This window comes from Crocodylus porosus, unplaced genomic scaffold, assembly GCF_001723895.1.
Source record: "Crocodylus porosus isolate Cpor-Errol unplaced genomic scaffold, CroPor_comp1, whole genome shotgun sequence".
NCBI lineage: Eukaryota > Metazoa > Chordata > Crocodylia > Crocodylidae > Crocodylus > Crocodylus porosus.
In genome coordinates, this window is record NW_017728943.1 from 38,656,651 (window position 1) to 38,680,579 (window position 23,929).

General features: G+C 39.8%; 1 protein-coding gene across 2 annotated transcripts in view; it reads left to right on the plus strand.

The window, feature by feature from the left end:
- The window catches only part of VPS54 (VPS54, GARP complex subunit), a 66,047-nt gene that overhangs the window by 13,264 nt on the left and 28,854 nt on the right, over positions 1-23,929 (plus strand). Inside the window, exons 2-9 of one of the 2 annotated variants that reach the window (XM_019549183.1) lie at positions 2,110-2,271; positions 3,181-3,422; positions 5,406-5,484; positions 10,210-10,244; positions 11,726-11,857; positions 13,781-14,166; positions 20,118-20,244; positions 22,019-22,126. In XM_019549183.1, coding sequence (XP_019404728.1) covers positions 2,136-2,271; positions 3,181-3,422; positions 5,406-5,484; positions 10,210-10,244; positions 11,726-11,857; positions 13,781-14,166; positions 20,118-20,244; positions 22,019-22,126 — 1,245 coding nt within the window. In that variant the 5' untranslated portion in view covers positions 2,110-2,135. Of the gene's footprint in view, positions 1-2,109; positions 2,272-3,180; positions 3,423-5,405; positions 5,485-10,209; positions 10,245-11,725; positions 11,858-13,780; positions 14,167-20,117; positions 20,245-22,018; positions 22,127-23,929 lie in introns of those variants that run through there. The other variant, XM_019549184.1, reaches the window with a different exon arrangement.

Consider the following 23,929-nt stretch of genomic DNA (forward strand, 5'->3'; position numbering starts at 1 on the left):
TTTAACTGAATTCAAGATCCCCCCCCCCCAAAAAAAAATAATTAGATCCTCTGCATGGAAAATGTATACCTCTGTTATAATTTTACATGTATAGAATCTAATTATTAGAGGGTCATAAATTCAGCTGGGGTTCCTTCTGTCTCCCTCCCATCTCTAATCCACCCCCCATCTTGAAAGCAGAGAGACTTGTGAGAGGGAGAGAGAGGAGAAAGGCAACCATTCTACACACAGAGGCTCTAGGACTGCAGAGGATGGAGAAAAATGGGAGAGGATAAGGGAAGATGTGGAGACAATGACAAAACATGAATTGTGTACACATGCAGACAAATAGTTAAAAAAAATATCCTATGGGGGTATTTTTCAAATGAGATGTGAGAGATGGCACAGCTTTGCTTTCCTGTGTCTTTGATTTTTGTTCTTCCAGTAAGAAAATAGTTAAAATTATTCTAGTAGACATACAGTATTCCAGGGACTGAGGGAATCCCACAGCTTTTTTGCAGCATTTTCCTTAGTCAGATTTTTAAAATGTTAACAGCTATGGTGAATGAATCATAAGGAAAGTGACTTTAATGATAGAGGGTGTCTATATACGTGCTCCAGGGTGGGGAGGGGGGCACTTAATTAGAGCAGCTCTCAGAGCTGCTCTAATTAAAGCCCCCACAGTATCACATGTATTCAGTGTCCGATGCTTCAAAATGGCAGCAGGGGCACTTTAACTAAAGCTAGTTCAAGTTAGTTAAAGTGCCTCTGCCGCCATTTTGAAATGCAGGAATGCTGAATACACATGACATGGAGGCTGTTGGAGCATGCTAATTAGCACACTCCAACAGACTCGCAGCAGACTTGATTAATCGCATTTCTTCCAATACATGCTCCAATCTCCCCCCTCCTCCCCTAGCCCCAAGCAGCCCCTTGCAGGCTAGAACTATGCCAGCCTGCAAGGGGAACCTGTCACCTACTGCTTTTTTTTTCTGTGATTTTCATCATAATCGGTTGACACTGTTGAGTGTCTTTGCAACCACGTTTTATCGTTGTGACCCCAAATGGGTTCACAACTCCAAGTTAGGAAACCACTGGTCTAGAGTCTTTTGGAGCCAGTGACCTAGAATCCTAGTAAAGGGGCTGGATGGAGGGAGAGCGCTCCTTTATTAATACCCTCACCCCCCCGAATCTCTTCCTCATACCCATGCATGCGCACACATATACATACATTCACTTTACATGTAGTTCACTTGCCTTTCCATAAGGACAATACTGAATTTTATATATTTGGTGGAGGTTTACTGTAAACAAAATTTGTACTTTGTATGTTTAAAAGTATCGGAAATGTTTGGGACATGCACAACAAGAAAAACAGATTTCCAGTGTGCTCACTGCAAAAGGATTCTGCTATCCTGGGAGATGACAGAATTATCTATCAAGTGTATGCATCTCAGGAGAAATGATTTGAACCATTGTTCATGTTTTGTACACAATACATTTAAATACATTTTTCAACCCTCATTGCCAGCCTGGAATATAAAATGCAAGAAGCATCAGATTGTACTTATAGATCATGGTGGACAGAATACTTTGCTGGTGTAACTCCATTGGAATCACTGACATTAAATCAACAAGGAATTTAGCCTTGGGTCAGTGCATCTGAAGTTTCTTATGTGTGACCCACTGTCATGGTTTTATGTACTTGTATGATATTGCTTCTCTTGAGGAGTAAAATAAAGTTCTCCTTTTACTGGTGTCTTCATGTTGCACACCCCACTTTCTACAATTGGGCAAGTTCTGAGAGGAAATACGTGTCCTACTGCTTGCATAGTGATAGTAACAGATTTAAAGTGCTTTGGAATTTTTGTCTGCAACATTTAGACAACACCCATTAGATATATGTGTAAGACTCTATATATGTGGCTGCATGGTTAGACATGGAACATAATATTTCATTCTGCCTTTTATATTTGTGCTTAAAATGGATCTGTCATTGGGAGAGACCTTTAAGTATTATTTAAAATTGTATTGATTTCTATAGCTGGGTATTACAAAAATGGCATTGTTATGGCTTAGTCTGTAGTCAGAGCTGCATTAAAGGCTTGGTATTTACTGTTTCTTCTTTAGCTACTGTCAAGTGGTGATTTTATGCAATGGCATCAAGCCACAGTTCTTCACCAGTGCCTCAGTCAAACAGCAGTGATGCATTCTTTAAAAAGGAAATGGATTCTGCTAAATGCTTTCAACCTGTACAGTCACTGCCAGATGTATGTCCCAAGGAACCTACAGGTGAGTTGGCTTATAGGTAGCCCAAAACTGTTAAAATGACCAGTTTAAAAAATGAGTCTGTAGTGATGAACCAGATTCTTGTGTTTTCTTACTAAGAAATCAGATTTTATTTTTCAGTAGGTAAAGTGAAATTCTGTTCTGTCACACCCCAGTCTCTCTTTGGACCAAAGGAGAACCTTTGTTCTCTTCCTCACTCCCTCATTTTTATATTTCTACCCTACTTGTAAGGTCCTGCATTGTTGTAATCATTGTTACAATGCAGGAGTAGAGGATGGGATTTCTGTTGCAGCCTGTGGATGATCACCATCAGTACTTCAGGCTGAGGCCTTCAAAGCCTTCCCTTCCTCTGGAGGTTAGTTTCACTGCTCCTATGACACACTGCGGTTCCGTTGGTGTGGGGAGGAAGAGTCCAAGATCCACAACTGTGGTGACTCTCTCATAAGGCCACCTCTTGGTCAGAATCCTGAACCTAAGGTGTGGAGTGGTGGGATAGAGTAGAAAAACAATTCCTTAAAATAATAGGGAAGAATCCTGACTTTACTTGTAAGCTCTATATTGGTGTATGCAGTAGATCTGCAATTCAGTATATTAAAGATTTGTTGAATTTTTCAGAGTTTTGCCTCTTCGGTGCGAGCTGGTAAAATTGAATGTTGTATGAAGAAATAGAAAGAAAATATACTTGTAATTACATATTCAGAATGCCTTGTGTAATCTGAACACAGAAATGCAAGTTTGATAGATTGTCGTGGAAATGGGTTATATGCATCTTTCCATAAATAATTGTGATTATTTGCATTAAGAACTTTTTTTTAAAATTAGTGATCTATATCAAGATTGATATTGTATTTATTAGGATAAATGTACATTCCAGTTGTCATTTTAATAGTCTTTTATATTTTGTACCCACAGGTGATCCTAATAGTTTATGTGACAGCCCATCTCTAGTTGCAGATCAGCATCGATGGACTATTTTTCATTCCAGAGTAAACCTCCCAGCAGCACTAAATGATCCTAGGTTAGCAAAAAGGGAATCTGATTTCTTTACAAAAACATGGGGACAGGACTTTGTGGACACAGAAGTCACGCCTTCATTCTACCTCCCACAGATTAACAAGGAACTTTTTGCATCATACCAACAGGACATCACTCAGGTAATTTACTGAAGTTAGGTACAAATAAGTATCAAGGGCTAAAAAGGGATTTGAAAGCCCCCTGTGTGGGACACCATAAATTAGTGATTCTGTTTGTTAATAATTGCTTGTATTGTTCTATAAAAACTTCCTGTCTTGTTCTGTTAGCTGACTCTCCTCTTAACACTGGTTTAGGAGTTCCAGAAGTTCAGTGTTCTCAACATGAGAAGTATTGTCTAAATTTTCTCTTCTTACCATTTTGCTGTTTTTCATTTGTGTTTGAGCTCTGTACTCTTGTTTTAAATGTACAAACCTTACACTTCCTATTCTTTCAGTTTTTGGCCTTTTCAGTGCAATATAAAATCTTCCAATACCCTGGTGGTATCTAAAACAAGACAGAAATCTTGTTAACTACTGCTTTAAAACATTCTACATACAAAACATTTACATCTGGAATAATGAAACAGGAAGCTGGACAGTTTCTGTCACATCAGGAAATTCAGATCTGCAACAAGAGCTTCTAAATCTCTTTCAAGTATATGAGTTTACGTACACTTGCTTTTTTCTTGTGACCTAAAAGAAGATTGGGAGATCTCCTGATGTTTTCTGCATCCCTAGTTGCAGTTTCCTTTCGTTGGGTTGCTATTGAATGAATTATCTTTAAGGGCACAATCTTAAATGTTTCCTGCTGACTCTATAGTGCTTAGTCTTGTGAACAGATGCATTGAAATTAATAGTACTGCTCCGGAGGGTGAGCAGTTGTGCTTCTTTGCATTTGCAGTATTAGGTCTGAAAGTGGAAACTTTTAGGTATTATACAGTTGCTTGTTTAATTTACATAGTCATCTTATGTGAATTATGATGCATACTTATTGTTGTAGTATTTTTTTAGCTTCTCTTCTGGAAATGTATGTCTAGTCAGAAGTGGAAAATCTGAAAAGTTATGTGAGACACTGAAGTAGACTATGTTATTATTTGTTATTTGTGTAACTAGCATTTAGGAGCACTTGTCATAGACTGGGATCTGATTGTCTAAAGTATTGTATGAATATAGAGCAAACTAGATAAGTTTGGTCAAAGAGCAATTAACAAATATTTGATATGTTTAGTGTTGGGTCACTTCAAGTACATGTGTTGGAAGTTCAAGAAAGATTAAGATGTTCTGGATCCAAATGGTAAAAATATGCAGGATGGAACTTTTTTAAGAGTTATGTGTTTGCATATCTGATATTAACATATTAAAAGAATCCTTGTAATAAAATCATTGTATAACAATGCATTGTTTATGAAAGGAAACAAGATGTTGTTTCCTTCCATAACCAATGTATTGCTTATTTTGGAGGGAGTATTCTGCTCATGAAAGAATCTCTAACGGATTTTGTAGCTACAGTTTTCCATGGAAAAATAGTTTCTAGTTTAAAGAACTGGAACCCCTGGTTAAACTGTATAGGCAAAAAATAAAACTTAACTTATACCCCATTTAGTTCAGCTTTCACCATTTGTGTTTATAAGTAAGGTGGGGAAGTAACTTTTATGCATTTTTATACTTTTTGAGGGGGAGGTCAGTAAAAGGGTGTTTTATATTCTTAGTGCAGGTTAATTTACTGATTGAACAATAAATAAATACAGGTTTTGAATGTATCATTACAATCCAGTATATACAGAAGTTTCAAGTTATAGGAAGGAATATTTAACTCATACAGCTTAAATAGTTTTATTGCATTTTTCCATAATTTCACTTCAGTGAAGAAATACATGCAAGCCACAAACAAAAATAAAAGATGCCAGCCTTCAGAATGATCTTTGTCACTTTTACTTGCTTGGAAGTCACTTAAAGATTTTAAGAGTTGAAAAATAGCTGTGAACTCCTCAAAATTATTTGGTGTCAAGCATTATCTTGCTTTGACAAGGTTCTGAATATTGTCTTCCAGAGGGGGGAAAAAAAGAATTTCACTGTGGTGTTACAGCAGCAGAATATTTCTTTAATTTCTTGTCTCTTTTACAGAGAGAGAAGATTCATGAAAGATGCAAGAATATTTGTCCTCCTAAAGATACCTTTGACAGGACTCTCTTACATATTCATGGTATAACTTCAGCCTTTTATTTGTTAAAGTGTCATTTTCATTTCTCAAATGAATAATAAAATGTGCCAGTGATCTCTTGCAGTTTTTCATGGACTTCCAATGCAAAAATGCGCGATACTGGTTTTATGATGATGATGATTGCAAATCCAGGCCTGGTTGGCTAGAGCTGTTCTTGATGATTATTAGCATGATATTCATAACAATGTAGATTTAAATTCTAGTCTGCCATTGAATTCTCCTTTGGTGTATATCCTTCACAGTTTATAGTTACATCAGTGACAATTTTTTTTTTTAACTTCCTTCAAAATACGAAGCCGAATTATGCAATTGCACTGAGCTTCTAGGGGCTTCTTAATGGGGCTGTGAGAAACAGAACCATTTCATTTCGACTTCTGTTTCACCATTTTGAAGGGACAGTGTTTTGTTTCGTTTAGTTTCGAAGCACTGTTCCGTTTCGTCTCGTCGAAACTATTTCAATATTTCACCCATAGGCTATAATGGGGAATCATGATAATGCCTATAACTTTGTCGTTTCTTGCCTGATTTGAATGAAAATTGCAGGGATGGTAGCCCCTTCTGAGGGCATGAAGCCTGCCAAGTTTCAAGGAGATGGGTGCAGGGGTTTCTGGGAAACTGCACCTCAAATTGCTAAAAGCAAAACTCGTGTCACCTGCTGGCAGCCTCCTGTCATCCTGTGTGCAGATCTGGGGGCCTGTACCCCCAGGAGGAGTCCAGCAGCACTGGGAGGGCAGGTTGAGCTCCAAGGGGCTGGCAGAGCACTCCGGGTGCAGCCCTTGGTCTCCCTGCCTCCTGCCGCCAGGCTGCACTCCAAGTGGCTCCAGCAGCCCCATGGAGCTCAGCCTGGTGGCAGGAGGCAGCAGGAGAGCCAGTGGTGGAGCCACTCAGAACGCAGCCCTGGTGAGCACAGCTCAGTGGTGGGAGGCTCCTCAGCCCCACAGAGCTGAGTCTGGAGGCAGGAGGTGGGAAAGAGCCACTGGCCAAGGCTGTGCTCAGAGCCAGGATTGCGCTCCAAGCAGCTCCACCACTGGCTATCCCTCTGCCAGGCTGAGCTCTCTGGGGCTGGTGGAGCCACTCGGAGTGCAGGTCTGGCTCTCCCTCATCTCCCGCCACCGAGCTGCTTTGAAACTCAAAATGTTTTGAAGTTTTTAAAATGTTTTGAGTGCCCTCATTTAGTTTCAAAGCTGTTTTGAAGCCTTTTGCTTCGTTTTGATTTTGCTGTTTTGAGCTTGAAACGTGTCAAAACAGCTTCAAAACGAAACACCTGTTGAAATTTTGCACAGTCTTACTTCTTACATCCTTATCAGAGAAAAAAGTCTCTCTGTCTCTGGGAGATACAGAAGTGGAATGGTGGTCATGACATCTCTAACTATGCTACATTCAAAGATCATCGTTAGTAAAGTCTGATTTACTTGTGTGGTGGTTTTAATGGTGTCTACATCTGCATCCCTTAACATATCTCGGCTTTATATTGAATCACCCCAGCTATCTGAAATTGTAAGTGAAATTGCCAAAAGAAACAAGCAGAGAAAATGCAGTGGATAGTCTGAAGTTAATGTAGTGTTTTTAGACTTCACTTTTTGATGAAGTAACTGTCAGAGTGGAGTGCTGTTTGGGAAAGAGATGTATATATATCTTATCCTTGGAGACTGTAAAGCAATCCCTTGTTCTTTTGTACACCAGAGAATTTGTTTTGTCAGACTTTTTGATATCTCCCATACAAAATGAACACCAGCCTTCTTATGGCTTGTCATCTCGTTCTGTTATTTCTGAATAGCAACTTGAGAAAACATGCTTGTTCTGGAGTTTAGCTTAATTCACTTCAATAGTATTTAGGCTTTTCTGTAAATAAATGAAAAACCAAAACAACAAAAAAACCCTAACTGAAACTAAAAGGTAGAGAAAGCATTGTCACTCACGTGATCACAAAAGGATGTAAAGCAAGGTGGTGTTAAGAGAAAAGGTATTAAATAAACTAGCATTCCACATGTTGCCCCTCCCTGTGGTACAGTTAGCCATCTTTTTTTAACCCAAGCACTCTTAGCTTGAGATCTCACAGCCTTAGGTGTTGCTGTGGTTTGAGGCTGAGAACAGAGCAATAAGGCTCAGTAACTAGGCCTTTTTGCTTTATAATAGGTGCTTTAATATTAATAACCCTACAGCTGGCAAAGCTCCCTTTTACCCATTGTTGCTGGGGAAGGTGTGGTCTCCAGTTGAGGTCTTCTCATGTCTCTATACCACATTTGACCATTCTGTTATGCATGCCTGTGCTCATTTACTGTATGATGAAAGATCTTGCAAAGTACATGTACCTTCAAGCAGCAGGCATTGCAGCAGGTGTTGCATTGTCTGAGGCTCTGTGCTGAAGCCACAGGTGGTCGAGCCAATGGTATAGCCCCACTTCTTTATTAGTTCCTTGGAGTGTCCAACTCTGATATGTAAGTGGTTGAGACTCTGCCACCTTTGCCATGATTCGTTAGCTCCTGGTGGTAAAGACTTGGTCGCTGTTTTTTCACTGTCCGGTATTTTCTTCAGCCTCTCATTTCACATCTGCAGTCGTGTCTCTTTGGGTGTGGCATTGAGAGGCTGGGTGCTGGTGAGGAAGCTCCTGTGTAACGTCAGACATTTGTGTGCTGCGGGATGGTCGTACAGTGGGTATCTTGCATTTTTCAGTTTGTCTCAACTGTTGTATCCAGCTGGCCACTGCTCTTCTGATGTCAAGCAGAGCGATGCCAACCAGCAGGTACACTTAGTTTAGGCTGGTAGGCTTCAGACCTCCTGTAATGCATCTGCAGCTATCATTCAGGATGGGTTCCAGGCACTTAATGTGTATGGATCTCTCCCATACAAGGCATACATACTCAACAGAGGAGAAACTGAGAGCCAGACCAGTGGTTCAGATGGTTGAGGAGTTAGCTCCCCATTTTGAGTTGGTGAGCTTATATAAAATGTTGTTACAAGTACTCACCTTTGCTTCTGTCTTCATGATGTGTTCTTTGTATGAGAGGGTTTGATTGAGGGTGACTCCAAGGTCAACTGGGTTTGGACAAGGGGATAGTGGGGTCCTGGAGCATATAATGTTATCTCATGGTTTTTGAAATGGAAGGCACATACTTGTGTTTTTGCTGGGTTGGCACATAATTGGTTTTCAGTGTAGTGTGAGGTTAGGCCAATTATTGCCTTGCTTAGGGATTTTTCAACATGATCAAAGCCAGTGTTTTGGGCTGTTATGCACAGGTTGTTTGCATAGATGAAACATTTTGTTTCCAAGTCGATTGGTTGGTCATTCATATAGATATTATGATATTATATAACAGCTGTGCTAGTACGTTTCCTTGGGGGAAGCCATTAATCTGTTGCCTCCATCTGCTTCGTTTTCCATCCAGTTTAACAAAAAAAGTCTATTTTTGAGCAAGGTTTGTATCAGCTCTGTAACATGTAGAACTTTTGTCATTTCCAGAGTTTTGTGGAGGAGTCTTTGGTGGTTAACTTTTATTGTAGGTGGCTGTTCAGTCTCTGAACACAACTCTGGCAACTTGACCCCTTTCAAACCTGTCCTCAATATGTTGAGTTGGATTGAGCAGCTAGCTTGTTGATTTTTCCAAGGCACAAGTCACCCTATTTGGGGATTAGGTGTTTATCCACATATAGGGCAAGCTGATTCAATATCAGTCATTTGTACAATTTGTATGTGTGGCATAGCAGAGTGATAGGACTGAAGCTCTTTCATTCCAATGGATCCTTCCCTGGCTTTAGAAGCGACTACCTGAGCATGTTGCCATAACTTTGGGGTTTTTTTGACTGGCTGTGCATGAGTTGTATAGGCATAGGAGCCATTTACAAGTCTGGGGTCCGAATTGCTTGATTTGTTCAGTAAGTAAGTCAGTAAGGCCTGCTGCTTTCCTAGTCTTCGGTACATTAATACCAGCATTCAACTCCATCCTTAAGAGGGGGTTTTTAAAACCCAGGTCTTTATAGAGTACTTGTATCTTTCCGGTTTGAGGTTTTTTTGAGATCCAGTTGAGGTAAGGGATCCCTACTTTAAAATTCTTCCCTTCTGCAATCAGATGGGCCCACTTTAAATACTGAGCTCCTTTCTGTGGGTGGATTAAAGGCTGAGAGAGTAGCAAAGAGTGTAAAAATCATCTCCCCCTTCAAGTTGTATCAAGTCAGGAGGCTGCTGTACAGCTATTTCCACATCCCCCACCAATCTTTCCCTCTCTCTGTGACACCCTCTATGTCTGTTACTTCAGTTCATTGGCTGGAGGAGTGCTGTCTGTGCTCCTGTCTCTGTGGGATAGTGTTATATTTGTGTGGTCTGTGTTTCCATCCCAATGCCACTCTGCCTCCCTCATTTCTCTGGCATGGTCTCCTTTTGGAGCACCAAAGCTGAAGCCACTCAGGGTGGAGGATGTGGGGGCGGCTTGTTCTGGTCATCACCAGCTGGCTGGAATGTTGCTCTAGTGAATATGAAACACCGGGTTTAATGATCATTTTGTTTTTAAAGCAATCCAAAAATCCTTAAAATCCTTTGAGCACTATGTGGAAGCAATACCTGAAAACAGAAGAATGATAAAGGACATCAAAGCCTTAAATGATATCTTATTATTGAAATTAATTATTTTGTTTTGTTTTTCTGATTGACTGTGGAAGAATGATCTCAATCTTATATTTATCCCATTAGTTTACTTATATTTTTGTTTGTAGATAAATCCAGGACAGATCTGGAACAAGTACCTAAGGTAGGACTGCTGTATAACAATAGGTATATTAAAGGAAACACAAGCTTGTCAATTTTGCATGTTCACATGTGCACGTAAGTCAGAGGAAGACCCATTTTGCTAGGTAGCCTCTTTGGCTAACCCTCCTAAGGAACAATAATACTCATAAAGTGTAGACAAATGAATTATTAATGAGTTATACTTTTTTTGTCTCCTGAGCTGTATTTCTTCTTTTGATGGATTTTGAAGGTAAAATCCAGCTGCCTTTATGCTCTTTCCTTAGTGAATTGTACAACTGTGCAAGACAAGGCAGCCCTTCTGTTTTCTGCAGCAGCGTGGCCCAGCTTTCTAGGTTTTTCTTGGAAGAGAAACTTCTAAGAAGGGACAGAAATGGGGGGAATTTGCCTGTTTTGAGTTACTGTGTAGACTGGTAGCTGTGTTTTTAATTTCTTGACATTTCAGTCACGCATCAGTATTGTACTGTGGTTGGCACAATACAGGCAAATAGCAAAGAGAGACTTCTTACCCACTGATTCTTAGAACCTTAGTGATGCACAGGAAGTGACAGGTGGGGAAAACAAATGAACTGAAATTCCATTTTATTCAGACTGAAAAAATGACAGGTTAACAAGTCAGTAGTAGATAAATAGTTTAATACTGGTCATTAGCTGCATGGCTACAAACCCTCAGGATATAAGCAAAAGTACCTTTCACAGTAACATTTAAAGTAAAAGACCAAGAGCTAGGCAATGCTTGATATGACTCAAGTTAAGCCCTTTAATATTATGTCTGATGCTTGGGATAGAAAGTTCAGTCCTCCTGGGTGTTCTGGGTATCTAGCAATTTTGAGGAGTAAAAGTAAGCTGAAAATATTTAATTAAGATTGACAGAGTAAGATAAAAATTATTTGGCCTTTTTGTTAGAGCCAGATTTTTTGCACTATGCAGAGGAAGCAGATTTTGCTGCTCTCAGGGGTTTGTGAATTCACACCCTCCATCCTGCAGAGCACAGTTTTGTAGGGGCTGCTGAAGAGTGGGAGCAAGGGAGCAGAATCAGTGAATTAAGTGAGAGAAATCTTTCACCAGAGAAAATGTAAGGGATGTACAATCTACTCAAGTTCTAATGGGGGGTACCAGTAGTAGGTCACCTTTACTGCTGAAGAGCATTTCAGAGGAGAGATTCATTTTGAACCTGCAGATAAACTCATCTGAGGATAGCCTGTGGTTCAGACTGTGAGCTGGCATCCAAATTTGGATTTGCCTGCAGATTCAGGAGGACTGCACTACAGTGGGTTACATTTACTTCATACCTGGAAAGTTTATCACAGGACAATATTCTTTATTTAATTAATTTGGTACATTTAGCTTTTAAAGAAACTAAGAGGACCAGTGGATCAGTCAGACTCAAATTTGTGTGCACTATGTTTGTTAATGGGAACAGATTGTTTGTGGGGAATGGTGGCAAGGAAAGAAAAATATATATGTATTTCTTTTTTGTTTCAGATTTTTATGAAACCAGATTTTGCCTTGGAAGATTCCTTAACATTTAATGCCGTTTTACCATGGTCTCATTTTAGTACTGCTGGGGGAAAAGGAAATCGTGATGCAGCTTCCTCTAAGTTGCTTCAAGAAAAGGTAAATACTCCATACAATATGCCAAACTGCTAATGCATCTGTTTATTGATTACAAAGGAATCTTCTAACAGATAAGAAAGACATGGTCTATTACATGATGCATTCATTTTTAGGCACTGATATTTTCCTTTTCCATCAACCAAAATATACATAAGAGGGGCTTGCTAAGAATCAAACTTCTATTTGAAAAAAAATCCTATCTGCCAAGTGTAGGGCCAACAGATGGTCAGTGCTATATATATACATCATGTGATGATTTTCTAAAAATCCTTTTAAAACCATCAAAGGCGATGATCCATATCAATAACTTGTTTGGTGGGTGTTCTAAAAAGTATGAATTGTGATTGCAGATGAAGTCAGGGACAAAAGGTGTACATTGACAGTTTTGGAACAGTTTTAACAAAACTTTTAGGGAAACCCCACAGAGAGCAGTGTGTACTGTGCACTAGGAAGAAGTATTAAAGCTTACCTCATATATGCTGACAGCTTCTTTTTAGCTTTGACATTCCATGCCACATATGCTGCCGCCTCTTTGAGTTTGTTTTAGCTAAATGACTTGTGACTTGGGTTCAATTTAGAGCTTTGAGGCAGAGTTCTTTCACACATTTAAGAAGTAGAAGTCTTTGGGATAACCACACTCAGTTGTCTTTCTAAATTATGCATTTTTAATAGCAATAATAAAAACAGACAACTATTTTGATGCCATAAAAGCACTTAAATGTATTTTCAAAAGCAGTACATGATTTTAAGCTTTTTTAAAGGTAAAAAGCTTTTTAGGAGCTTTTCTAAAATTCTGCGAGTATTGATTAAAAAGCATTAGTCTGTCACTAAATTCTTGCAACTTTTTTCCTTTCCTTGTCATCCCAGTGGACATTGTAGTAATCTAATTAGTAGTAAGATATTTTGTAGTGATCTATGCATAGCAGAAGCTGAAGAATGCTTGTAAGTTCCAGAATGTCAACAGGCCTAGGGGCTCTGTATGAAGAAGAGAGAACCTTCTTTCATGTTTCAAAATTTTTAATTTCAGTGCGATGAAAACAAACTCCAGCACAGTCTAAAACCATGTTCTCCAATACACCTCAATTGCTGTGACTTGAATCAGGCTGTTTTTTGGATATTAATGCTTATATGAGCATCTTAGCGGACTGCTAGTTGAGTTTATACATTCCATATAAGATGGGACTCTGATAACAGTGCAACACACAGAACTGAAGAGTTGAGGCACTAAACATGTACCACTGTTCCACTGAAGGGCCGCAGTACCTGCTGATGTGGAAACAGCAGTGCTTCTCTATGCAGTGACTCAAAGGGCAGCCCTGTTCATGCTCACCCTCAGAAAGGACTTGTCTGCAAAGATGGGAGATGTGAAGATCCCCAGGAACTCTGTCTGTCTGATTTGCACATCCCTCTCTACCTGCTGCAATCGCTCCCAAAAGTAGTGCTTTCATAAGCCAAGTGGAAATGTGTGATACCCCCAGCATGGCACAGCAGCTTTAGTGCATGATATACTTATATACATTTGTTGTTATTTATAGGCAGGTACCCAGGCCACAGTCGCAAGTAATGGATGCTCTGTGATAGTATTAATATCTGATCTCTGAGATTCAAAGATTCAGGCATCCTTTTTGTTTGTTCTTCCACAGTGTACTTGCAAACAAGGGCACTAGACCAACTTTTCTAATGGTTTTTAAACTTGCTAAAAACTGGTTATTTATTCATTTGCCAACATGAAAATGGCTTTTGAGTGTTGCAGTGTCCACAACCAGCTGATCGTTTTCAGATGAAGGCATTTACTAAGAAATATTTTAATTAGACCCACAAATAGCATTTTGATGCTGCTGTGTTGTGATAGACTTCTTGGCAAGTTTAACACAGTGAGTTTTTGTTTGCTTGTTTTATTTATTTTTTCGTCCTTCTCTTTAGCTGAGCCATTATCTGGATATTGTAGAGGTAAATATCGCTCATCAGATTTCTCTACGCTCAGAAGCATTTTTTCATGCAATGACCTCTCAGCATGAACTGCAGGACTACCTCAGGAAAACCTCCCACGCTGTAAAAATGCTTCGAGATAAAATCTCCCAAATTGATAAAGTTATGTGCGAGGGATCACTTCGAGTTTTGAGACTCTCACTTACCCGAAATAACTGTATAAAAGCATACAACAAACTGAAACTAATGGCGACTGTACACCAAACACAACCTACTGTACAGCTGTTGCTGTCCACATCCGAATTTGTTGGAGCACTGGATTTAATAGCAACAACACAGGAAGTTCTACAGCAGGAACTTCAAGGCATTCACAGTTTCCGGTAGGTGATGTCAAGGGAACTGCTAGAAGTAACAGTATTAAATATAAACCATGCTGTATCGTGTCAATCTCTTTTTTTAAGCTTAAGTTGTTTACTGATTTTTAAACTGAGTCTGCTCTTTTGGCCTTTTGTTCTTGGGTGTCACCTTTGAACAAATAATTAGTGTGTGGCGTTAACACCATGGCAGTTTTTGTGTGTGTGTGTATTTAGGAAAAGATTTTTCAAAAGAACTTGTATGTTCTATATCTTACTTTAGTGTCTAAGGTCTCCAATCAGCCTGAACATGCATTGTATTAAATGATGTACAACATACAAAAAATACAGTCCCTATCCCAAGAGCTCTGTAAGAATAGTCAGTATAGCAGGCTGTCTTTTAGAATATCTCCTGTGCTATTTATGATATATTGACTCTTTGGCTAAAGCTGGGTGATTTATGATGCACAAAGTTACCTATTTGGCATAGTATTACTGGAAATAATGTAATTATGTAATTATTCCAGTAAATATGTACTGAAGTCAGGGAATCAGAGTGCTGAGGAGCTGTATGTTTTTCTCTAAAATTGTATGTAGCTTTCTCTAATTATGCAGTTTCTATGTTCTGATTGTTTGTGGCTATCTCATTTGCATATTAACTACATAGTAACATTACTGAAAAATGCACAAAAGTAAAAAGGATAAAATTGCCAAACTACATACAGGGCAATATAACTTAAATCTAAGTGTTAGTTAAATCAGGGGTGTCAAACTCATCTGGCCCCACAGGCTGGATGAGTGTCGCAGGGCCACTCCACAGGTCAGATTGGGCTCACAGATGCCCACCCACACACTGTGGATCAAGCGTGTGTAGCACCTCCAGGGCAGTCTGGGATCCATGTTGCACATGGTGCCTACCCTGGCCAGACTATGTGGCCTGTTCTGGATGTTCTGGGATCTTTGCCTGCTCCAGCTGCTCTGGGACCTGTTCTTCATGTGACACCCACAGAGGCCACATGTGGCATGGGTCCTGGATTGGCTGGAACAGGTGCTCCATGCAGTGCAGTCTTAGACCAAATGGGGGGCATGCCACATGCAATAAGGATTTCAGACCTGCCAGGGTGGGAGCCATTGAGTCAACTTAATGATGAGGCTCCACAAACCATATCTTGGACACACTCAGTTTAAACAGCCCACCTATTGTTTCTGACTCACTTACCTTTTCTTTTTTTTCTTTTTAAAGAAATTCTTTCCTTGCTCTCCCACTGTTGATAGCATTGCTCATCTCTCCAGGGTTTTAGTTGTTTGTTTGGTTTCTTTAATGTACAATTAGTTCGGCCAACCCATGATGATAACCACGCCTTGACCTTTAGCTTCAGAATTTACTAACCCAGAGCTATGTTTTTTTGTCTTAGAAATGGACAATGCTTTTCAGTTATCAGTGAAGTATAAATTTTATAAAGTGAGTGTTAATTACGTAGATGTACAAAAGGTTCATACAGTATTTTTCAGTTCACAAAGTGTTTCTGATCACTAATCTTTCATTATTTTACTTTCCAAAGCTTAAAATGGCCCTGAGATACTTGTGCCTGCTTTACTCTAAGTTACAGTACAGTGCAGAGTTACCACTCTGTCCTTTATTTGATCAGGGGAAGATTTCCCCCCATACTGCAGAAGTCAGGACTCCCTTGCAAGCCCTTGAGTAGAGAGAATGATGGAGTAAAGCGTGGTGGAGCAATAGTGCACAGGGTTGTAGAGCCTATGGCAGCCTGGGGAAGCTATCAGGACTTAGGCAGACCCCTAGAGTTGTGAAAAATTACAGGGGGAAGGTCTACCCATCCCTGGAGCAACCCTGTGTTCAGACAAGCACAAAAATATCTTAAAGCCAGCATAGTGCTCCTGCCCTCCCTTGAGTTGTAAATTCTGTGCTGCATGACTTAAAGGCCCAGCCCTGAATCTCTTAATAGGAAAAAAAATTGCCAGAAGACAGAGAGTGTCAAGAAAACTTCACTGATCTTTTTGTTTTGTTTTTTAATACCAGTTTTGTGTAATGTACAGAAAACCCTACAACTTTTTTCCAGGGATAGTGAATGAATGTTCCAATTTTGTCTTTAGCAACAAAGATGGCAACAGTCAGGTGAAATAACAGCAGGTTTACAACTACTTGGTTTTAAATGAAGACTAAACTGTAAACAAAGAGTAATGCTAAAATAAACTTAAAGTGCATTTATGTATCCCAGTTTGTGGAATTCACACTTGTATTAGTCCGCTTTGATTTAAATCTAATCATGCTTAAAACTAATCTGTTCTAAGACAATCAACTCTACAAGAGCTGCCATACATAACAAATGGACTCTGCCTTTATAATGCTACATCCAAATAGAAATTGTGTAGATTTACTTCTGGTAGAAAAAGAATAAAAAGCTCCTTAGTACCCTCCATTTGAGACACCAAGGAGGAAATTACATTAAGTATTTAAACCAGCTGAATCTATTGGGTGACCACAGACACTTTTGCATTGATTATAATTGTCTGATTATTGCATTGCATTATTACTGTACAAAGTTAAGGTTAAGAACTGTAGTAAGTTCAAACATCCTTTAAGCATAACCTTAATAGCCTGGCTTTATAAAGTTTGTTTTTGTGATGTAATGTGTTTTACCTAATTTACTGATGTATTCTAAGGCGTATTACATTTTTGAGTGTGGAATATTTTCACTAAATTACCATATTTTTGTATAGATCATTTATTTACTCAAGGGGTACTTATAAAGGTGTAGAAAATACTTGTAAATTTCAAATAGTTGAAAAGGTGTGCAATTCTTCATACTCCAGCCTAGAAAATTTCAAATCAAATTGTTGCCCAATATTTATGTGATGTGGTTGTCTGTTAATATCAATGAGGTCATAGTTAGGGAGTTATACTTACTCTAGTTCATGCGGTAATATTATTTTTGAGTATTTCCTGAGAGAGACTATGATTAAGGTACATAATATGTCAGAAGTAGCAGTGAAGGTGACACAATGATAGCAGTGAGTGCTAGAAATGTATCCCTTCTCCTGGCATTTCCCTGGTTGGTGCTTAAATGACTCAACTTTAAATGTTAGAGCAGATTTTGGGGAAAGGTGTTTTACATGGCTAAGAGCACACATTTTTATTTCATCTTTCCTCTGCACTTATGTGCAGAAGAAGCTGTAACTACACTCAAAACTATTTAAAATGTCATCTTTGGATATATGTCCATATGAATTTCAGTTCAGGTACAGATGCACTCTGTGTGCAAAACTAATCCTAGAATGTGAATATCCATTGGGCTTCAACCACTCTGTGTGTGTTTACATGCCTTCCTGCCTGGGGACATAGAAGGCAGAGTGGTTATAACTGTCCCTTGGGTTCTCCCTTACTGTCTAGAGCAGCAGGAGCAAAAAACTGCATCTGCCTGCTATCCTTGCCAAAATGGTGCATTCAGAATCTAGCTTCAGACTGTGCCCATACTGCTGATTTTTCCTCCTATTCATGGTTGGGTCTGCTGCTGCCTTTCACCTAGTCAGAATTTCAGTGTGGTGTTCATTCTCAACAAGGAAGAGGTAGGCTCAAGGCACTTGTCAGGTGTTACACTTCCTCAGACAATCAATGAGGGGAGCTATAGAACTTAACAAGCAAGTATTAGTTTCCATGATTGATCTGATCTCTTCTAAGTCTCAGCCAGTATCTCTGCCAGTGGCAGGTGACATTCAAGGTCAATATCTGTAAAAATAAAAAAAGAAACCCTTCCCCCACCCCAAATTCCATTAGGAAAGGGTCTTTTATTGACTACCTCAATACTTACATGAGCACCAGAGATTAGTGTGACCTTGTCATAGAGGCAAGGGAAACCGAGTAACCAAGATAGGTATGACTCCTGGCATTGGTCTCTTTCATCCTATGAAGTGAGGCCTGAACTTTTGCTCGCTAGGGCAGCGGTTCCCACACTGTAGGTTGCAATCCTGAATGGGGTTGTAGCATCAGTTGATGAGGTCACAGGGGTGGAGGACTGTGGGTTGGGAGTGAGGGGTCGTGCTGAGGAAATGGGGCCATAAATGGGATCATGCTGAGGAAAAGATTGGGAAGCATGGCTCTAGGTACCATTGCATTAAGTATGCTTATTCAACCAGGGCAGGTGACACTAGCTGTGTCTGCCGCTGAATATTGAAGACACACGAAGTATTATTGGCCCTCATGCCTGAATGTCCCAGTGAGCAACAAAATTTCACATTGTTAACATGAGCATCATTAATATGGTGGCATCTGTGGCAGTGCCATCGGCACAACTAGGAAAAGCTTTAATATTACTGATTTGATTCTGGTTTAGAGAAGGTAACTCTCCCAGACATCACCTTTGACACTGATCTTTGCAGTCAGCATCAATGTGCGTCTCTAACCTTATGGTGCTGTAGTCATCTCAAAGGTTGAACAGACCTGTTTCAAATTCTGTGGCTTTTTCTTCATTTCCAACATTGTGGTGCACATTTCATCCACGCCCCAGCTAGAAATCTTCTCTTGGATCACACAAGCCAAGAAGAGGCATGATCAGTGTCTGTTTGTCTCATGTGGAGTTCAGGTTAGGAAAACATAACAATGGGGTTTTAGCAGTGTGACTTTCCACAGTATTCTAGAGCTCTGAGTGATCCGATGAGCTTGCATAGTATTCCAGCCACTTCTACTGGGCAGATTCTCAGAGATAACGTATTTGCAACAAACTGTTTGACCAAGAAAAAGAAGTCTGTTCATCGCTACATCAGGAGGCATTCAAGATATAAACAAAATGTCAGCAACATTTGATAACCCCAGTGGTTTAACTTTTAGGAGTCCACAGCAACCTACCAGCCTTCCTAAGAGACAGTCCAGCACCAACAGTGAATGGTTTCTGAAAATATCTGTTATTATTTATACACCAGTACTTCACTGTTAGAGAAAGTCAATTATAGACTTTGCCACCAAAGTCAATATGAAATATTTCGTTTTCATTGCTCAGGGGACAAGAGTTTGGGAGTATTACAGGATGTGTTCTTCATACCATGAGATTGAAATCTCATACTTGCCTTTTGACCAATTCTCTTGTTTCTCAGTATGATCAGAAATAATGCAGCCCTGCTAAACAAAAATGTCTCAGCTGGTACAGCACTTAAAAAAAAATCTCCTCAAGCTGCCCATTCAAGCTTTTATATCACTTCTGTATAACTGTCCAAGCATAGTTTTAAGGAACCATAACCAGATACTTCAGACCTGAAGTAACTGTATCTGACAGCCTGGATTTTGTTTGGCTGTCTGCTTCTGAGAGAGGCTGCTCCTTACAAAGCAGAAAACTCTCCCTGCAGATGATGTATTACTTATCCTTGAAAATCTGACCATTGATCTGCCTTTTGATTTTTTTTTTTTTAAATAGTGAAATAACCTACTGCCTTCCATGCTATAGTGTAAGTAGTTTGCAAAATTGTTTTAAAATCAATTGTATGATTTAGAGCATCTTTGGTCTAAAGATTCACTGTGCCAAGGGCAACATGAAAACCCTTGTACATTCTCTGAAGCTACTGTTATTGAAAACTATTGCTATACTTCATTCATTTTAATTAACTGTTACATGATTGTATAAATTGCCTGGATGTTCAGAGTTGTCTGAACAGTTGAAAAACCAGATGGGTAATGAAAGTCTTTCATGAAGTCCAAGGTTTTCATCTTGAAGAGGTCTGAGTGTAACTTCTTAATGAACACTTCTGTTAATGTTCAAGTCAAGGTTTTTTCTTCAAGGGGGAAATGCCTCCTCACCTAAACCATTTAATCTGGTCTAAGAAATGAGAGAATCAAGTTGCCCTTTAAACCTAAATCGATTGCATAGAAATTACTTGTTTGGTAGTTATTTTCCTTGATTGTGAACTACTGGTTAATTTTCAGGTTGTCCTGATTATCTAGCTTATACCATGCTCTGTGTTTTTCTTAGGCATCTTGGATCACAGCTTTGTGAATTAGAAAAACTGATTGACAAAATGATGATTGCAGAGTTTTCTACTTACGCTTGCAGTGATTTAAATAGACCACTAGAAGATGATTGTCAAATTCTAGAAGAGGTATGTGCCTTGGAGAAAATATAAATCATCAAACTGGTATAATAGTTTTCATCTTCCAAGTGCTTAGTAAGCTCTAATTCATGTACCAGTACTTCACTGGTAGAGGAAGTCGATTATAGATTTTGCCACCAAAATCAGTGTAAAATGTACAGTCTTGCTCAAGGGCTCCAGAGCATCCTCAGTGCCCCTATTTCAAACATTGCCGTTTGTACCATTTTTTCTTTTAGTCCAAATCCCCCCTTCCATTTTTATTGAATAACTTATATTTATTGTATTTAAATCCACATAGTTGTACTTCAACTGTAGTTTTTAAATGTTATCAATTACTAGTTTTGACATTTGGCATCACTGCCTGTATGACTGGAAGCTGTGCAGAAGAGCATATACACCCTACTTATGTATATTGTAGTTAGTGAAAACATATTTTAGAGTGAGGGATGTCAAACTCGCTTTGTATTCATCCCGGGAAACAGACCATGAGGCTCCTTGCGGGTTAGATCTAGGCCAGAATACATGGTATTGGAAGCTCCAGCTCTGATCCAGGGCATGCAGCAGTGGCTGCAGCTCTGGCGCCAGTATGGGCCACACAGCATAGTCCTGGCTCTGCCATCAATTTGTTAAGTAACTAGAGAGCCCACTTTTAATTGCTTAGAGTAATACCCCTTCCCTCCCCCCACCCTCCATATCTACGACACTTCCATGCTGCGCCCTTGCTTTGAAGCGCATGTCAGCCTCTCCTGACCTTCATATGCCAAATGCCAGAAATGAGACAATGTAGGTGAGGTAGAGTGGTCTGAAGCACACATCTGTAATTACACCTGAGAGAGAGGGCAGAAGAGCCATGTTGAAGTGTACTCTTGGAGGCTCTCTGAGACTAGTAAATTTCCAGTATGTGGCACGCATGGAGCAGGATGTGATTTGAACATCCCCTTAGATTAATGGGTGAGTAAAAAGAAGGCATTATCTAGTGCAGGGGTGTCAAACTCCTCCAGCCCTGCGGGCCAAATAAGTGGTACAAGACCAATCCACAGGCCAGATGAATGGTGCCTGGCTGGTCCCTCAGGCTGGACTGGGCCCACAGCCCCCTCCCCCCAGACCCTTCTGTAGAATGTAGCACCTGCTCTAGTCAGACTCAGCGGGACGAGGCCCAGCATCCTGGGTGCTTGTCTGCCATCACAGGAACAGGCCACAGTTCCAGGCTTCTTCCTGTGGTCCTCCTGGGCTCCAACATCACTGTTCTTCCCCAGGTGCTTGACAGCAAAGCCACCGAGAGCTATGGTGCTGGAGCCCCAGCAGTACAGTGACTTATTCCTGTGGCAGCAACCAAGTCCTTGGGTGACCACTACTGTGCTGGAGCCTCAGCAGCACCATGGTTCCTTTCTGCAGCTGTAGCCAAGCCCCTGGGTAAAAACTGCAGCACTGGAGCCTCAGCAACACCACAGGTGCTTGGCTGCTGCTGTGGGAACAAGCTGTGGGCTACTTGGGCTCCAGCACCACGGGTCTTACCCAGGTGCTTGTCTGTCTCCGTGGAAAGGTTCTCCATCACAGCACAAGTTGGAACAGCAGTCTGAAGTCTGGACTTAGCTCTGTAGGCAAGATCAAGGACTGTATGCGTGACACCCCTGATCTAGTGTAAATGTGGGATGTTTTAATAGCCAGTATCTGTAGGCCATCCTGCTCACTCTAGATTTTAATAAGTGTATGTCTGTTTTACTATTAAGTGGTCAATGTATCTTTCCTTTCCCTTTGCCTTTAATTAATTTATATTTTATAGGAAAGGCTCATATCACTAGTATTTGGACTTTTAAAACAAAGAAAACTAAATTTTTATGAAATATATGGTGATGAAATGATCATTACAGCAAAGAATATAATTAAACAGGTAAGTGAAACATTTCTAGCTCATCTCCAGGGGGGCTGTCTTTTAGAAATATTTTAGCTTCACTGGTTTTTAAGAATGTTTGAGCTCAGTTTGCTGATATCAGATGCTCTTGGTATGAATATATGAATTCGAAAAAAGACAAAATTATTGACTTGGCCGTGTTGTTTGTGATGACTGTTGTTTGTGGTAACAATCCAGGATTTTGTCTCCACAATAATTTTGATTACAAGTTCTTATGTGTCTTTAGAATCCAATATTCATGAGGAATGTTTTCCCATAGATAGGGTAATAAATGTCAGATTGACATTTAAGTTTTTATCCCCCTAATTTTCCTTTGAGCTTCTTTCAAATGTAACTAGGTCCTCATAAGCAAGCGTCCATCACTGTTTTTGTCACATGTACCATGCGTCCAGCTACCAATGAGAATTCCACATTTTTAGGTTAAAGATGAGGTAATCTGTATGCCTTTTAAAATGACCACCCTAGGAGTTTTACCAAGCTTCGTCTCACTCATTTCTTAAGTATTCTGGCATCAAATGCTTGGATTAGGTAGCCAGCTGACCTCAACTGCACCTTTGCTATCGTTGCCCCATGACTGTCAGATATTTTCTCTTTTTAAGATTTTTGGTGTCCTTTACCCTCATGGCATGAATGAATTTTCCTGATCTTTCTCAAGGAATTTAGGTAGAACGGACTTGAGTTTCCTAATGTGGTAATTGTAACTTGTTCAGTGCTCACATGTATAATTGTAATTGTTGCTTTGTAGCCCTTAAGTTTTGTTACCAATGTAATGCCTCCTTTTTCCTATTATCTCATCTGGAGACTTCCAGGAGCACTGCTGGCTTTGGACTATCTGTAGTTCATTTTATCATTTAAGAATGTATCATGGGAGACTGCTGCTTCCTAGATAGATGAACTCATTCACAGAAGCCAGTGGGTATCTATTAGTAGTGTTGGTAGGTGGTACACAAAGTTTGCTAGGAGCAGGCTCTTGTATCATTGTATGACTTGGTACACAAGTATGTTTACTATAATTTTCTCTGCTCTTTTGGGTTTAGAAATGGATTTTTCTCGGTATTTTAGCACGTATCTTCCACATGTAAGATGGCTATACAGTTGCATCTTGTTCCATTAAAATTAATCTTTGTTGGTTTAAGCAGAAAATGTATAGGGAACACAAAGACAAAGCAAGTCCTTGCACAACATGTACTACAGTCCTGGAGGCTTTTCCCATGACTCTTTCAGGCACCGGAGGGAAAGCTGTTCTGTACTGAAGTCTTGCATGTGTGTCCATCCTGTAATTCTTTGCAGAATAAGTATCTGCATGTTTTGTAGTACCTTATGACCATACCAATAGAGAACTAGCAGTGCAGGCACTAAGCATCAGCCCTCCTGAAAATAAATTTGTTTTTTAAGAAGTATCAGTACAGAGCGCCGTTATTTAAACAGCAATTAAAATCCGTAACAGCCAAGATGGACACCATCAGTCATCTCTGTGGTTTATGGAAAGTAAAGGCCAAATGAATTTGTATTGGTTCATGCCGCTCTTCTGAGCAGATTATCAATCACAGTTTTGGAGAAAAACCTTAATTTAGTCTAACTGGAGTTGATTTTACAAGGCAGCAATATCAAAGAAGCATTAATGTCTATAACATAGAGGAGATGTTTGGAATGAAGATTGATTTTTAGATAGATAAAAATGTGTCTGACTGGCCATTTGCTTATTCACCAACAGAGGAGCCGAAGTTTTAGAGTAGCGATAGGTGTAGAGATAAGTGTGGGAAATCTTCTGGACTGAGATGG